The 17,462-nt window shown below is 41.4% G+C and overlaps 1 protein-coding gene across 4 annotated transcripts in view; it reads left to right on the plus strand.

Moving 5' to 3' along the window:
* Prpsap1 (phosphoribosyl pyrophosphate synthetase associated protein 1) overlaps window positions 1–17,462 on the plus strand; it is a 76,734-nt gene that overhangs the window by 49,045 nt on the left and 10,227 nt on the right. For 2 of the 4 annotated variants that reach the window (XM_063241790.1, XM_003461439.5), the window contains exons 4-7: window positions 11,840–12,012; window positions 13,273–13,388; window positions 14,189–14,244; window positions 14,998–15,143. In XM_063241790.1, coding sequence (XP_063097860.1) covers window positions 11,859–12,012; window positions 13,273–13,388; window positions 14,189–14,244; window positions 14,998–15,143 — 472 coding nt within the window. In that variant the 5' untranslated portion in view covers window positions 11,840–11,858. Of the gene's footprint in view, window positions 1–1,657; window positions 1,758–11,839; window positions 12,013–13,272; window positions 13,389–14,188; window positions 14,245–14,997; window positions 15,144–17,462 lie in introns of all 4 variants that reach the window. The other 2 variants (XM_063241791.1, XM_063241792.1) reach the window with 2 other exon arrangements.

The following is a 17,462-nucleotide window of genomic DNA, read 5'->3' on the forward strand; positions in this document are numbered from 1 at the left end:
AGAAAGGGTGAGATGGTCCAGCCGTTAGTCTTAGGAAATTCAGGCCTTCATGTCTTAATCATCTGGCTTCCTGGCTAGGCACAGTTGGCATGTACCTGTATCTGAACACTCGGGAGGCTGAGGCAGGAGGTTCATGCGAATTGGAAGTCAGCCTAGGTTAAAAAGTGACTTCATAACCAGCATAAAATATGTAGTGAGACTCTGCCTGAAAAAAATAACAAAATTTGGATTCTTGCAGACAGAAATAGGAATAACATTGAGTTTCTGCAGTGTGCCAGGCACTTTGTATGTATCCCTTTGAATCCTTAAACCCTACAGGATGGCTTTCCTTATTCCCATTGAGGGGACTGAGCAGGCTGGGTCTGAGGGAGGTCGGGGAAGTGGGTCATGGCGTGAGTCATGTCATGTATATGCAAGTGCAACAAAATCTCCTGCACAGTGTTTCCTATAGATAATAAGCATTTTAATACTTTCCTCTGGTTATAACAATGTAATGTTCATATAAAAATTAAGCATATCAGTATGTGAAGAGCTGCCTCATCTGTTAAAGATTCTTAGTTTGAAACAGAAACTTACAGAAAGCTTGTCTGTGTGACTGATGACCCAGCATGGGCATGCTATGTCTATGTGAAGCGGCTGATTTTAGGGTAAATTATTACCTTTGTATCTCTCCACCTGTCACACTTCTACGTGCTATTCCTGAAAACAAGGATTTTCCCTTTCAGAACCAGACATAACCGTCAAAATCAGGACCTTAATACCTGTGACTCCCATCTGATTCTCAAACATTCTGCCCTTTGTCATAGCAGTGTTTAGAGCAGAAGGCACCAGTGTAGTGTGGCAGCTCTTAGCCTCTGCAAGCTGCAGTAGTTCTCAGCTAAAGTCCTTGACTTTGAAAAGTTTGATATTTTTGTTTGGTACCATAGATCGAACTCATGACCTTGCACTTGCAAGGTAGGCACTTATGCGGCTGGCCCAGACTTTGATACTTTTGAGGGCTCACATTTTGTTACTTTGTCAAAATTCTATATCCTGGGTTTATGAGATATTTCTGGATGAGATTCAGGTTGTATGTCTTTGGAAAGGGTGAATCTGTGTTCTTGTTTTTTTAAAAAATTAATTAATTTGTTTATTGAGACAGGGTCTTGCTGTGTGGTTCAGAATGGCCTTAAACACCCAGCAGTTCTCTGCCTCACCGCCCTGGGATAGTAGGCGTGAGCCGCCATGCTCAGGTTCTCATCGGTTCCTTGCTGCTGTGTGATGTATTGCAAAGATGCTCCCAGTTTATTTCCAGCCTGGTCCTCACACAGTGGGGTGCAGTGAACATCTTTGTATGTATGATACATGGCCCTTGTTTCCATTATGTCTGTAGGAAGATTCCAAGAAATGGAATTGCTGTGTATGATTGTTCTATGATTGTAGTATTGATAGATACAGCACTTGCTATATTCAGGCTAGCTATATTTATAGTATTGATAGGCATGTCTGTTGCATTTTCTCCAGCAAATTTAGTTTTGTATTATTTGCCTGCTGGAGTGACTGGAGTCTTTCTGTTCATTGTTTTTAACAGGCAACTTAGAAATAAGACCTGAGGGGCTTGCATAGGAATCCACAGGAAGGTAGATTCTGCATTGCTTTTCTTTTTCCTCTTACACAGCACTGGACTTGGTACCTTGAATTTGAGAAGCACTTGGCACTGCTACCTCACATTTCCAGGTCTGCCGCATCCAGCTTAACAAAGCTTTTTACTGCACAAGGTGACTTGTATTATTTTTTACTCATGATTGTGCTATATTGATACTACACAATCTCTTTTGGAAGAAGTATCTTATTGATTATATTATGTAGGAATTGATAGAGAATGATAGATGTAGATACCAATACAGATTCCCCCCCCTCCCCCCGGTTTACACATTTTTTTTTTTTTTTAGAAGAGTCCCACTCCGTAGTTCAGGCTGGCCTCAAACTTGCAGCAATTTTCCCTGTAGGCAATCCTCCTGCCTCAGTCTCCCCAGTGGTGGGATTATAAGGGTGTGTCACTACGCCCAGCTCTTTACACTTTTATTTGGAATACATAAATCTGGAAATGGGAATGGAGGATAAATATGGGAAATCCTACCACCAGGCAAAATATGAGACCTTTTTGATGTCACTAATTATAGAATATTGAATCTCTATTTTAGCCCCCTTACAAAGCCAGTCCCCACTGGATAACAGGTCTGTCTTTCTTTTTTTTTTAAATTTTTTTATTTTTTTAGGTCTGTCTTTGTTTTTATATATATATTATTGTTTTGGGGGTTTTTTTGAGACAGTCTCACTATGTAGTTCAGGCTAACTTTGAACTTGCTATGTAGCCCTGGCTGGCCTCAAACTTGCTGCAGTCCTGCTGCCTCGGCCTCCTGAGTGCTGGGATTACAGGTATGTGCCATCAGATCTGGCTAGGAACCCTTTCTTGAAGGGTGGAATACAGGACATCAGCCTTTCAGCCACAGGTGTGGACCAGCTTTGCCATTAATCCTCCATAAACAGGGAGGTCTAAGTCCAAAGGCAGAGTTGATTGGCCTACTCTCTTCCCTACCCTACCTGACTTTATGTTAGCAAAGGATATGGGCTTTGGGAGAATTGCTTAGGAAATCTCAATGGCATTGCTCATTGACTGCACTGTGACCTGGAGTTGGAGCTGGAATTTGAGCCCTGACTTTTAGCTCTTCTCCAGGAAGAGCTCCGGAATGAACACTGGAATTAGTTCTTGGGCTGACATGAGAGCAGCTGTATTTGGGGCCCTTTGTCCTGCTGCTTGCATTTGGGAAACATTCCGAACCAGATAATTGGTCCTCACGGTGTACATAACGTTAACAACTGGGGATGTGAGCGGCTTTCCCTGCTGTTTGTAGACCACTCAAGTACAGCCACCGGAGGGCAGGGAGGTCGTTAAGCTTTTTGTTTTCCTGATGAGCTGGAGGGTTGAGAGACTGATAGCTATGAAAGTGTAATCTCCCTGTGTCTTCCCCTGCTTCTTCCCTGTGCTGGAGATGAGACCCAGGACCTTGTACATAGTAAGCAAGCACTCTCCACTGAGATTTTTCAGTGTATTTCTTAGTCATAGGATTGACCCAGTGAGATTTAATTTGGTGGTTGTAGGGATTGGAACCCAGTGCCTATGACTGAATGTTTTTATAGCACATGTTCCTGAGGCTAGCAGGTATTCTTTTCGAAGTATACTTTTGTGTGGGGGCAGACACACTGGCAATTTGAGCCAGGGCCTTTCCACTAATCTACTTCCCCAGACCTTTTTAAGTTTTAAAAACTCAATCAAGTTAATAAAAAAATTAAAATTGCATTAAAGATACATAACTAGGGGCTGGGGATTTGGCTCAGCGGCATAAGCACCTGCCTTGCAAGTGCGCAGTCGTGAGTTCGATCCCCAGTACGGATTAAAAAAAAAAAAAAAAGATACATAACCAAAACATCAAAAATATTTCAGATTTTGAGACAAGGTCTTGCTAAGCTGCACAGGCTAGGCCTGCACCGGCAGCATATTTCTGCACAGTATGCAGCTGTATGCATAGGTATGTGTGTATGCATAGGGTTGAATCCATACCTTCCATGAGAATGTGACTCCCTTCATGTCCCCACAGAACATGTGTTCCATGCTGCCTGAAGCACCCAAAGCAGGACCTGGCCTGTAACAGATCCTTAGTGAATTTTTTCAATGGATTTTCATCTGTGTCACTAGCATGTGTAGTCCCTCAAATACTTATAGAATGAATCAATGAATACACAATTTTTATGCATTTACCTTTTCTGTATCTTCACATGGTAATCCCTTTTTGCCATTACTTCCTTCCCCACTGGCTGGATCTCATCTGAAGTTTCAGAGACCTTTGGGTTTCTGTTTATGCGCTGAAATTCCTGGCTGTAGCTCAGACTGCCCTGACCATGTCACTGACAGTGTAAATTCGCAATCTGGTATCAATCACCGTAAAAACACTGTAAAAACATTCACCGTTAACAGCACTGTTCTTTTGTGGTCCCTTTTTTCTGTCCTTGGTCACTCAGACTAGTCAGCCAAGATGTTGTTCTTAGTGCAGAAACAGCATCTTGTTAATGTCCTTTATCAAAAGAAGTCACATTTTTATAGTTCTTAGTACTCGGGGGGGAAAGGGTCCTGGATTCGACACAATAAATTGCTACTTCTATCACTTGAGTACTGAATACTTCAGCAGCTAAAGAACCAGGGAATTTAGCAGCTGGGGATTTAGCTCAGCTGCTAAGTGCCTGCCTTGCAAGCACACAGTCGCGAGTTTGATCCCCATACAAAAATAAAATAAAATAAAAAAGAACCAGGGAATTTAATTTTTTACTGTTAGCTGCTAGGTTCAGAGGTGAAAGACTGTATCTTAGAGATCTTTCTTTGGTTGGATTAGAGGGATTTTTTTTGGTTTTTGTTTTGTTTTGGTGTTTGTTTTGAGACAGGGTCTTGCTATGTAGTTCAGGCTGGCCTTGAGCTGTGTAGCCCAGCCTGGCTTCAAACTTGCAGCCGTCCTCCTGCCTCAGCCTCTCTAGTGCTAGGATTGCAGGTATGCCCTGGCATGCCTGGCAAGGGGATGTTACCTAAAATTAGAAAGCTAATTTTAGGACAAGTGGTAGACACTTGGCTAGTATGCATGAGGCCTTGAGTTCAGTCCCTAGTACCACAAGAACAAAAGCTGATTGAGACAAACAGACCAAAGCTTAGTCAGTCAGATAACCCTGGTTGCCTTCAGAGCTCTTATTCTAAGGCTTAAGTTTTCTTTCTTTTCTCATTCGTTTTAGTGTTGTTGTTTTTCAAAGTAACCTTAGACCTCCTAAAATCACTTTGAGCACTGACAGCATATTTCTTTTGAACACTCCAATAATAGTAAGTTTTTGTTTGTTGAGGATAGATTTAATCTTTGGAAATAGCAAACTATTTTGAATGAAGTGATAATGCTGATATGGTATAGTAATTGAATTGTGTAGGCTATTCAAAGAAATTCCAAATCCACTGAGCAGTGGAACTAAGTACAGTAAATAGGAACTTACAAAGTATTTTTTGAAGGACACTTTTCATGTTTTTGTATAAGTACCAGCATGTTGATATAAAGAAGACATTAAAATACCATTTACAGGCTGGTGTGGTACACACCTGTAATCCCAGCCCTTGGCAGACTGAGGCAGAGTCACTGAGTTTGAGGTTAGCCTGGGCTATATAAGCAAATTCAAGGCAACTTACATCACTAGTGAGACCCTGTCTCAAAAAAAATCAGGGCCAGGGCACCTGGCTGGCAAGTGCAAGGTCCTGAGTTTGATACCCAGTATCAAAAAGCAAACAAAACAAAAATCCATTGGCAGCTCATTTGTTGCAATCAGTCCTACCTGATTCCCACGTTCCCATTACTTCATCTCTGGGACTATACTTTGGAGTTTAACGAATATGTACACTGTGTCTATTTCCTCAATACATGTGAATTTTTGCTTATCTAAAATGATAGAGCAGTCAGCTATTTTATATAAGGTTGTGATTATTCTAGGGTAAAAAAAAAAAGCTGTTGATAAAGTAATCAAGATTGTCCTACTTAGATACAAAGACTACAAGAACTGGCCTTGGAAGTGCATGAAACATTCTTAGGGAACAGATAAAGCAGAGGCTTGCAGCCAATTCCTCCTCACCCTGCTGCCCACAGAGTAGCTGCGTCCAATTTGGCCACTATCTTTCAGTGAATGGATAAAGCCAGTGTGACAAAGACCTCTTTGTCTGAGGATGATTTTGAGGGCCTTGGGCTGGAGAGTATCATGAGGTATAAGTGAGCAGGAAGAGAAAACAGTGGAAAAACAAACCCTCATGAGAGAAATTAGAATGAAAGGAAAGCCTGAAACAAATCTCAAATATTACGTTTCTTGTTACACTGCTGTCTTACTCTCAGCCTGCTTTGTGGTAGGCTCTGCACACCTCATAATATTGGAACTGTATATAATAAATGCCATGACGATTGTAATCCATGCATCGTATATTGTAATCCCTTTTTCAGGCCTCCTCACAACCTGGAAAGTTGTATTTGTAATCTCATTGAAACGTAATTGTACTTCCGACAAGTTAATTCCAATCTACCACCTTCAATGCAACCCATGGCCAGAGTAAAGACACTAAGACATATTCCAAGTTAAGGACAGACAAGGGGTCCTAAATCCAATCTAAGTGAGGATATATGGACAAAGGCCTCTCCCAAAATTTACTGTCCCATAAAGGAGAGGTTCAAGGATAAGTGACAGTGAAGGTGGTGGGAATTGGCGAGTAAGGAGCTGGCCAGCTGGGGAGAAAAACACCTTAGCAATACACAGGGAGAATGATACACTGAAGGATGAGTCTGCATAACTCAACTAGGGTAGCATTTGAATGGTTTGAGGAGGCTGTTGCTTCCGTTTCTGATACGTAAACTTTTGCACGCTGGGGAGTCGTAGCCTCTTTTTTTTATCCAGTTGACATTCCTGGGACTACCTGGCTCTGCCATCCCACCATGCTCAATCTTTTACAGAGAGCCCAATGTGAGGAATCAGGATACTGCCAGGTTGATCTCGGGGATTACATATCCGTAATTATTTGCTTATAGTCAGTTGAAGTACATAGCCAGCTGTGTACACGTCAGTGCATGGAAACAAGACTGGATTTAACAATGGCGAAGCAATTGTTCTGCATTCAAGGGGAGCCACTCACGTTGTCTCCTCCATTGACAGTGCTAGCTAAAAACCTGCTTGAACAGCTGCCCTTGCAGAATCTACTAAATTAACTTCATATCTAGTTGTGTTGTTGATGTTGAGGTCTGGTTTAACAACCACGTCCAGTGTAGGAAAGCTGTGTAAGGCCACCTTGTGGCACACAATAGAAGGTTAAGACAGGAAGATCACAGGGTCAAGCCAAAGTTGATAAGCAGCCGAGCAGTAGAAGAGGACTTTGGCTCTAGGATAGTTAATGTCCGGTGTTGATTATAGACGTGGACTCTAGGGATTACAGGTGCAGCCTTGCCCACTTAGCACCAGGAACTTACCAGGCATTGAGTTGGATCATCTTGCTGTGGAACAAAGAATAAGGCTTTGGGAGAGGAGCCTTCCTTTGGAGTTAAGTGAGCTGTTCCCCAGTGTGATTTTGTCCTGGTGACTATTCCCTAGAATGATAGGATAGACATTTATCTCTGTCCCCATTTTCTCCCACTTAAGTGCATATCATCACCCCACGGTAGAGTCGATGGACATGGACATGAGCCCCTGAGGCCCCAGAATGGTCTTTCAGTTGTAACTAGAGGCTGACAAAGATTGTCACTTTAATGTGGGTAATGCTGAAAATGAGAACGTTGTCATTAAGAAGGTCAGTTTAGGCTGGGTGTGGTGGCTCATGCCTGTAATCCCAGCACTCGGGAGCCTGAGGCCGAAGGATCATTGTAAGTTTGAGACCAGCCTAAGCTACAAAGTGGGTTTAAGGCCAGCCTGAACCACATAGCTAGAACCTGTCCCAAAAGCACAAAAGAAAAACTCAGTTTAAGGGCTGGTGCAAAGATGAATTTCACATTGTTAAAGCAGAGGTAGTGAATTACAAAGGCAACTTTGAAAATGTCTGAGCATCCAGCAGTTTCCCTTGGGGACTTCGAAATTATCCCACCTGTGGGGTTTTTGAGACAAGGTCTCACTGTGTAGTTCAGGCTGGCCCCTTGGGTTTACTGTGTAACCAAGACTGGCCTCAAACTCTGTGATCCTCTTGCCTCAGCCTCCCACCTGCTGGGACTGCAGATGTGCGCCACCGTGCCTGGCTTACCGCCTGTGGTCTGAAGGATGAAGTGTGTGTCCACTTGTATGTTAGTGTGCGGGAGATGCAGAGTCAGAAGAGTAAGAGGAAGTGGATGTAAAGCTTAGGTATATCTGGAAATGATCTGCCTCCAGAAGTGGTAACAAGGTTCCACAGAAGAAAAGGGTAAAACTGGCAGCCGAAGATGATGATGATGATGATGGAGATGATTTGATGACAAGGGAACTGAAAAGAAAGGTCCAGTGAAGATATGTACAAGATACTCCAGCACAGAAATCAAACCAGAATGGACAAGACTCAAAACCAACACCAAGATCAAAAGGTCAAAGGTCTAAAAATAGGGAAAAAAACCTCTTGAAACACCCAAAGAATCTAGTTTTGTAGAAGATACGAAAGCAAAAACGCAACCAGATGTTGAAGCTTAGAACTCTGGGAAAACAAGCAAGCTACTCGCCTCCCTGGTAAGTGGCTGCGGTGTGGCAGACTGCGGCCCTTCCAGGGGAAGAACTACCAGGGTCTCCTGAGATCCACATCATGTTGGAACTTAGGTCTCTGGGAAACCAAGCGACCTACTGATGCACGGCCTAGAGTCAGACATCCCACTTCCCCTTCCCTGCTTCCCCTGTCCACCATTAGCGAAAGGGAACCAGAAATCTGAGCATCTCCTGGGAGGTTGACCATAGCAAATAAGGAGCATTTCCTTCTGCCATCTCTTTGAAGGCAAATATTTTTATTACTGTTTTGCTTCATTCTGATTAATGGTACTGCTCTATTCAATATTTGTTTTGATAAGTTCTATAATGTTCTATATTTCATTTTATTTTGAGATACATGATTGAAAGAACAACTATTGTAAAGATAACAAAATATACTGTGATACCTGTAACCATTATCCTGGTAACCTGCTGTAAAGTTCTGTACCAGTTTCACTACATGGTCTCAGTTGGCTTTATTCTGTCTTGTTCTGTTGTATTTTACTACTTTCAAAATTAAAAAAAAGATAGATAGGTACATATATACATATATATGTATATATGTCGGTAAAAGATATTTAAGATAATTATACTACTAATTTCCCTTAGTTTGTTGAAAAGTTTTGTGCTAATATTATTTGCCAATTAAATGCTAAAATCTTGTACTCTGAGTTACAAATTTGAAGATAACAATATGAAATGTAGTAACCATTCTTACCCACAAATTACCTTGTTTTGTAATTTTGCTTTTATTCTCCTTAAAAAATTTAAAATACAAAATACATCTAAATAGAAAATTTAGACACGAGTACATGCATATATAACTCAGTGTTTAAAAACATAAATAAATCTGGTGTAGATGAACAGTCTTTTCAACAAATGATACTGGAATAAGTAAACATCCATAAGCAAAAACTTGAAATTAAACCTATATTTACAGCATATACAAAAATTAAACCAGGATAAATAAAAAATAACTTCCGAAAACTACAAAAAAGAATGCAACCAAATACAGAAAAAGGTGGTTCTCGTCCCAAAGAGGAAGTTGTGTGAAGAATTACTTTCAGGTGATTAAGTAGATGGCTATTCAAAATCTCAGGCTAAGGAGGAAATTTTTTTTGGGCGGAGGGACTGGGGATCAAACTCATGACCTCTGGCTTGCTAGGCAGGCACTTACACTGCTCAGCTAAATCCCCGGCCCCAGAGGAAATCTTTTTAAGAAGACACAGTTTAAACAGGTTGTTAAAATCTTCTGCCTTTCTTTGTTTCTGTGACAGTTGATATTTGACTATCCTTTCAGTAATGCAAAGAGAACTTTCCCCATGGTATTTGACGGATACTTTCCAGGTTCTATTGCTAAGAATGTGTTGTCCAGAATGCCTATTTAGTTTTTAAAGATAAAATTCCACCTTTTGCTCAGTTTTAAACATGTGTTGAATGTTACGAGAGGGCGTAATAATAGTGGTGGTCAAATATGGAAATGGCAGGGAAGTAAAAGTATACATGTGAAACAAACTCAGTATTTTAATAAGCAAAAAAAGATGATCCAAGCTGAAGCTGTGTTCCCAGCCTTCCCCAGATGTGGTCTGCCTTGTTTGTTGTTTTAACCCCTCAGGGCTTGACACAGGTTACTCAGTAAATATTTGTGGAATGGGTGCTTGAACTAAAAGAGAAGAGTGTTGTGAATTCCCAAGTACCTTGAAAACATTTGATAATTGTTTTGTCATCAGTGTGCCAAAAGACCATGTGTCTTCTGACTTTTGATTCCAGGCTTAGACATTAGCAGTCTGGCATATTTAGAGAAAAGAAATGATAACCAGAAGAATGGAACTTACCATTATATCAAAAGAAATGTCTGTAGTCTTGAGGAATCAGCCTGTCCTCTGGGAGAGCTGTTTCTGTTTGTTTTTTAGTCATAGAATCCTGCAGTAGTGACAGCAATCATAAACTATAGAAGTGAGCTTGGCCGTTTTGTGAGTTGAATGTGGAAGTGGAAAACACTGTTAGAGTCCTTCCTCACTTCTGGATAAACTGCCTTTGAGAGGTGGAAGCATGAATAGGAAGACACTGGAAGGAATAGCCTGCTTGTCCTGCAGATTAAAAAACTTGCTTTGCCATCCCTTCTGCAAACCTTCCTAGGTCTCTGCTGGGTCAGTGGCAGATTCGCACTTGGTAACAACAAGGACAACCTCACTTCTACATTAACAGTTCAGGAATTGCCCCTGCAGAACCTGCTCTGCCTACGGTAGGACCAGTGATGTGGGGGAATATGACCCATTTCTCTTAGTTAGTTTTCTCATCACCAAGATAAAATACCTGACATCCAAAGTTAAGGAAAAGTTTGTTTAGCTCAGAGTTTGTAGAAGTTTCAGTCCATAACTCGCTGGCTCCAAGGCATGGTGCTACATGGTAGAGGGGCAACTATTCATAGCTTTTTCTGTTACTTATGTCCAGTCTAGAGGGAATAGGGCAGTGCCAATTCAGTCAGTAGACTGATCCAGCCGTCACCCACCCTTAGTCCCAGCACTGTACCATAAGTCAGTCACACACTCTAGCTTCAGCCACCTCTGGACAAAACCTATGATTGCATGAGGCTTTGGGGATAAATCTAGACACACAGACCATAACATTTGGGTTTCTCCCATCCAAGTACTAACCAGGCCCCGACCCTGCTTAGCTTCCAAGATCAGACGAGATCAGGGGCGTTCAGGGTGGTATGGCCATAAACAACATTTTGATTTCTGTTTTAGTTACTTTTCTTGTTGTTGAGACAAAATACCTGATACCCACTCAAAGTTAAGAAAGGTTTATTTGGTTCGCATTTTATAGAGGTTCAGTCCATAGTCAGCTGGCTCTGAGGCAAGTGACTTGGCAGAAGGCCATCAACAGAGAACAGTTGATGGCATCCACAGGATAGCAGAAGCAACAAACAGGGAGGAGCGAGACAAGCCTCTTTCTGTCCCTTGTATTCTATCCAGTTTATTGGGATTAGGGTGGTGCCAATCTAGTCAGTGGGCCGATGATTCAGTGGTTACCTCCTCTGGATCCCAGCACCCTTAATCCCAGCATTGCTATGAATCAGTCACACACTCTAGATTTGGCCACCTCCAAAAAAAAGCCTATGACTGATGAGGCTTTGAGGGGACAACTAGACACACATCACAATGCGGTGTTTGAAGACTCATGGAAAACCCTACATGGAGACAGAAGAGGCTAAGTACAGGTAGATACAGGAAGAGCGTCCCAAAGATTTACCAGCCTTGCCTTCAGAAGAAGAGAACCCATCTGAGGTCAAACAGCCTTGGCAAAGAGGGGCGGCCATACATTACCATCAGGACCTACCCTGCGTTCATATACCTTTCAGGGTCATATTTCCTTCTCTCTGTGCATAATATTTGTCAGAAATCTGTCTCAGCAAGAAGGGACACAAGTTTTTGAAAGGTTCCAAGACCACCTCATCCTCTGTCTCCCACAAGAAAAAAAAATTGAGATCCCTTTTAAGAGTTAGTACATATAATTCACTCAAAAAAACAAATATTAACTGTTCCAGAGATGTCAATACAGCTGTGATGGAGCTACTGATCATGGCTTACGCACTGAAGACTTCCTGTGCCAGGAACATCATTGGGGTCATTCCCTACTTCCCCTACAGCAAGCAAAGCAAGATGAGGAAGAGGGGCTCCATTGTGTGCAAGCTCCTGGCTTCCATGCTGGCCAAAGCAGGTGAGCGAACGGAGCGCTGGAGTGTGACATAGCGTTCTGACCCTTCCCTATCTGGGGTTAGTTCTTCACCTCAAGTGTCTTAGTTGGGATCTTTTCCTGCATTTATTTCTTGGTTTTTCTTACCTATTTTCTTTTGCATAGTTTGTTTAAGAATATGTGAGCTGGGCTGGGGATTTAGCTCAGCGGCATAAGCGCCTGCCTTGCAAGCAGGCAGTTGTGTGTTCGATCCCCGGTACCAATACAAAGGAAAAAGACAAAAAAAAAGAATATGTGAGCTTATAATTTTTACTGTGTTTTTCTTTTTAGAATGATAATACTTCATTGTTTCGCCTCTAAATCAGACCTGTTTTTAATCATTGTGTCACTTTTACTTGCTCTGGTTAATCACATTTAACTGTTAGGCTTGGCAGTCCTGTGTGGTCTTCATTTGTGTTTGCATTAGTTAGCTGCATTCTTTTCATGTTCTCAGCTTTAACGCTGGGTTTTTCTGTTACTGTTTCTTTATGGTATGCTCTACCCCTGCTCCATCCCTCTGGCCTTTTTGCAGGCCGCTCAGCTCATTTTCACTGTTTTCATTCTATCTGTATAGCAAAGGCCTAATTCCTGCCTATAAACCAGATGTAACACCTTATAATTACTGAGCTTTTATTTGTTTGTTGTTTATTAAAAATATTAGTTCTTTACTGTGGAAATTTCTCAGTGCCTTTTGACCGTTTGCAAGGTATTTGTGCACGTGCTCTTTGCTGTTTAGTACTATGGTAAGGGTAGGATTTCTTCATCTTTCTTGTAAGAATACTCCTTAAGCCATCATTACTTTGCTTTTAATTTTTTGTTCCTGTCTGCCATAGCCACAGTCCTTCAATATTTATCCCTGCATTTTTAATAAAGACCTTTTTATGGTTCATACCTGTGACTGCTTTGGTATTTGTTAGCTCCATAGTCATATTTTCACATGTGCCTCGTCTTTCTCTTCTCACTTTTCAGGATCAAGCTGCTGATAGTAGAGGGCAGCACTTCTCTGTTATCTTGAGTTCTCTGGTCCTTGGGAAGTCGTGGGTTCCTTGGCATTAGGCTCAACACATTTTTTACTTCAGGTTTGTTAAGCTTTACAATAAAAGTGTGTAACTGTGGTGCAGGTTACATCCGCTGCCTTCAGTCTTCTGGTAGGAAACGGAGGTGAACATGAACACCCAGTGCATATCCGCTGTAGCCATTAACTTGTAGGGGAGAGCTTTGTAATTTTTTGTTTTAAAATTTCAGGTTTAACTCACATTATCACTATGGATCTTCACCAAAAGGAAATACAAGGCTTTTTCAGCTTCCCTGTGGACAACCTTAGAGCCTCACCTTTCCTGCTTCAGTACATCCAGGAAGAAGTGAGGAGCCACCAACCATGTCCATTGCCCTCAGATCCTGTTTAGCTTTTCCTGGTACCAGATTTTAGAATTGAAAGGCACATCAGATGTTTCCTTCCCTTCCACCTTAATGATTATGGCAGCCAGATGTACCCAGCATGTAGTCATGGAGGATCATATTTTTAAAAGACATTAAACACAGATTTCCTTAGCAGTTTGCTTATGTTTTCTAGAACGAAGGTTTTAAGATTAGTCACTTGACTGATGGTACAGGGCACTGATCTCAGGGCCTTTGCTCTGAGCTACATCTGCAGCTTTTTTTTCTTTTTTTTTTTTTTTAAGACAGGATCTCACTGAGTTTTCCAGGTTGACCTCCGACTTGCCATCCTCTTGCCTCAGCTTCCCAGAGTACTGGGGTGCAGGCATGTGCCACCACACCTAGCCCCTAACTTTTATTTAACAAGAGGAAAAATGACTGAATGTTTTGTTTTGTCTGTTTTGGTTTTGAGACAGAGTCTTTCTATGTAGTTCAGGCTGGTCTTGAACTCAAAACTATCCCTCTGCCTCAGCCCACTCAGTGCTGGGATAACAGGCATGTGTCACCATGTCTGGCTGAATTATTTTTTATTCTTGTGATGTAGTACTTTTGCAGAGATGCTTATTCATAAATGGTGAAAAAATTTAAATGTGTGAATGAAGTTTTAACGTGTTTGATTACTATTTGAATCATTGTTATAAGAGGAAAAAAGTATAATAGAAGCATCCAGGTTTGTTTGTTTTTAATAACCTTTCAGTATTTTCTGTTTTTCTTCCAAATATAGATTCCAAATTACAGAAACGCAGTCATTGTAGCTAAATCTCCTGATGCTGCAAAAAGGTAACTAAGCTAGACATTCACAGAAGTCTTTTTCTGGGTAAATCTGAAGTTGGAATTAGCTGTTTTGGAATCTAAGCCTGTCATAAGATGGCCAGTAAACACCCAGACTTTCTCCCATGTCATCGTCATATCCAAGGCACAGGTTCCCATCTGGCCTGCAACTCAGAATTAGCTCAGTTTGCTCCTGGGAGGAAATGAAGCTTTTCCTTCCAAGTCTCAGGAAAAATAAATCTAGTGGGGCTGTGAGCATTTTTCAGGGAATTGTTTTTAGGAAAACAATTTTTCTGAACAAAGTTTCTAAAGCTGTCCATTAGAATGCTAGAGAAAGGAGATGGTTATCAAGATGAAAAAAAAAAAGCAAAAGGTATTTGACAAGGATAGAAGCAAAATTATATAGAATCAGATACTAACCCACCTCATGTGTCCTTGATACATTTATTTCTGGCCTGATCCATATAAATTCTTTGTGTGTCCCTAAAAGAGTGAGGTTTTTTGTTGTTGTTTATCTTTCTTTCACTTATTGAGATGAGTCTTACCATGCAGTTCTGGCTGGTCTTGAATTTCCAAAGATCCTCCTGCCTCAGCCTCCTGAGTGCTGGGATTATAGACAAAGTAAGTTCCATGGCCAGCCTGAACTACATAGCTACCATACATGGCGGAATGATGTTTTCATCTTGTGATTAACAGTGATACTGTGTGGGGATGCTTGGGTTTCCTCTAGCGGTGCCACATTTCTCTTTGCCTTCTTCTTAGAGCTCAGTCCTATGCTGAGAGGTTGCGTCTGGGGTTGGCTGTGATCCACGGAGAAGCTCAGTGCACTGAGCTGGACATGGATGATGGTCGCCATTCTCCCCCGATGGTCAAAAATGCCACTGTGCACCCAGGCCTGGAGTTGCCACGTAAGATTAGCTCTACTTTTATTTATTTATTTATTTTAAATTTTATTTTGAAAGTATACAACAGAACAAGTCAGAATAAAGCCAACTAAGATCGTACAGTGAAATTGGTGCAGAACTTCACAGCAGGTTACCAGGATAACAGTAATAGGTATCACAGTATATTTTGTTATCTTCATAATAGTTGTTCTTTCAATCATGTATATCAAAATGAGATGAAATATAGAACACTATAGAACTTATCAAAACAGAATATTGAATAGAGCAGGACCATTAATCAGAAAAGAGCAAAACAGTAATAAAAATATTTGCCTTCAAAGAAATGGTAGAAGGAAGTCCCCTTATTTGCTATGGCCAACCTCCCAGGAGACGCTCAGATTTCTGGTTCCCGTTTGCTAATGGGCGGGGGGCGGGGGGAGGAGGATAGGGGAAGTGGGATATCTGACTCCAGGCCATGTAGCAGTAGGTTCACTATTGCTAACCAGGGAGGCAGGATGCTCACTGGTTTCACAGCGTCCTTAGTTCCATCATGGCGTGGATCTCGGGAGACACTGCTGTTCTCCCCCTGGAAGGGCTGCAGTCTGCCCCACTGCCTCCGCTTACCAGGGAGGGGAGGTCGCTCCACTTTTATTTGTAAATTGAAGAAAGTTTTATATGGTGTGAATGGCTACAAGTTAACTCATGGGACTTTTTAAATAATTGAATGGTGCTCCTTGATTTTCCCTTTGATGGAAGGAGATTACATATGTTGTGCACATTTGCGGCTGTGAGGACAGTTGAGCTAATCTGGGTTGCACATGAGCATTAGTGGACAGCTGTGTGTATGGTGGTATGAAATCAGAAGACAGCATCTGGGGAGGTGCTGGCAGCAGCCGGCAGTCGTCTGCCAGTCTTTGGCTCCCAGGAGGAACAGTTATTTTAGGGATGCGGCTCTGTGCTTTAATACCCTCCTAACTTACTGTTACTGATCCAAACACATGCAAGTATTTTACGTCCCTAAACTTTTATGTGGTATAAGAAAGCATTAGTATGTTTAAAGATTTCAGAGGATAGCGATTATTTCTTTTTAAAACACATTTGCTGCCAGGCGTGGTGGCACACTGCTACAATCCCAGCACTCACAGAGACTGAGGCAAGAGGATCACTGTGAGCTCAAGACCAGGCTGGAACACAAAGCAAGACTCTCAAAAAAATAAAAATAAAAGGCAAAAATTAACAGGGGGGAAAAAAAGACTGTTTCAGATACAAAAATTCTATTTATCGATGCCTCAGAAATGGAGACTAGCAAGGTGAAAAAATATCAGAATGGTTGTCCCTCAGACAGCTTAATTCAGACTGACTGCAGACTAAAATAATAAGCATTCTCATTTTTTTACATCCTATTTCCTGTTGCTTCATATTGAGATTTGGAGATTTTGATGTACAAGGGACAAGTACTATATTTTTTAAATTAAATCAGTTTTTTTTACTGTGGCGCTGAGGATTGAACCAACGGCTTCCTACTGAAGCTGCATTCCCATCCCCTTCTTATTTTTTTTTTCTTTTTTTTTGTCTTTTTCCTTTTTATTGGTACCAGGGATCAAACTCACGACTGCCTGCTTGCAAGGCAGGCGCTTATGCCGCTGAGCTAAATCCCCAGCCCCTCCCTTGTTATTTTTTGAAACAGGCTCTTGCTAAGTTGCTGAATTGCCCAGGCTGGGGCCCAATTTGTAATCCTCATGCCTCAGCCTCCCGAGTAGCTAGGATTACAAATGTATGCTGCAATGACTAGCCTCACTTTTTTAATTTTAATTTTTGCTATCAGTGTTTTATTTGCTTTTTGAAAAGTCTAAAATTCTTCCATACGTAATATATTAACATTTCAAAATTCAAAAAACAGCCAGGCATGGTGGCTCACATCTATAATCCCAGCATTTGGGAGGCTGAGGCAGGAGGATCCCTGTGAGTTCGAGGCCAGCCTAGGCTACAAAGTGAATTCAAGGCCAGTTTGAACTACATAGTGAAATCCTGTCTCAAACAAACAAAAAAAGAAATTCAGAAAACAAAGTCCTTTACGATACAAAGCCTCTCCAAACTTTCTCTTTTAGGCATCCTTCTCTAATATATTTGGATTCTTGCATATCTGTTCACAATATTTATGTATGTGATAGAAACAGATACTGTTTTTTCTGCTACTTCCACTCAAATGATTGTATATTATGCATCTCATTCGGCTCCATGTTCTTTTCATTCAATAACTCCTTCCCTCTCAGCAATATAGATTCCTGTGTCTTTTTTTAATAGTTTTAGTCTGGTATGGTAACACACACCTGTAATCCTAGC

Source organism: Cavia porcellus, unplaced genomic scaffold, assembly GCF_034190915.1.
Source record: "Cavia porcellus strain 051 isolate PalLab524CR breed Dunkin Hartley unplaced genomic scaffold, mCavPor4.1 scaffold_32, whole genome shotgun sequence".
In the NCBI taxonomy this organism is placed as follows: Eukaryota; Metazoa; Chordata; class Mammalia; order Rodentia; family Caviidae; genus Cavia; species Cavia porcellus.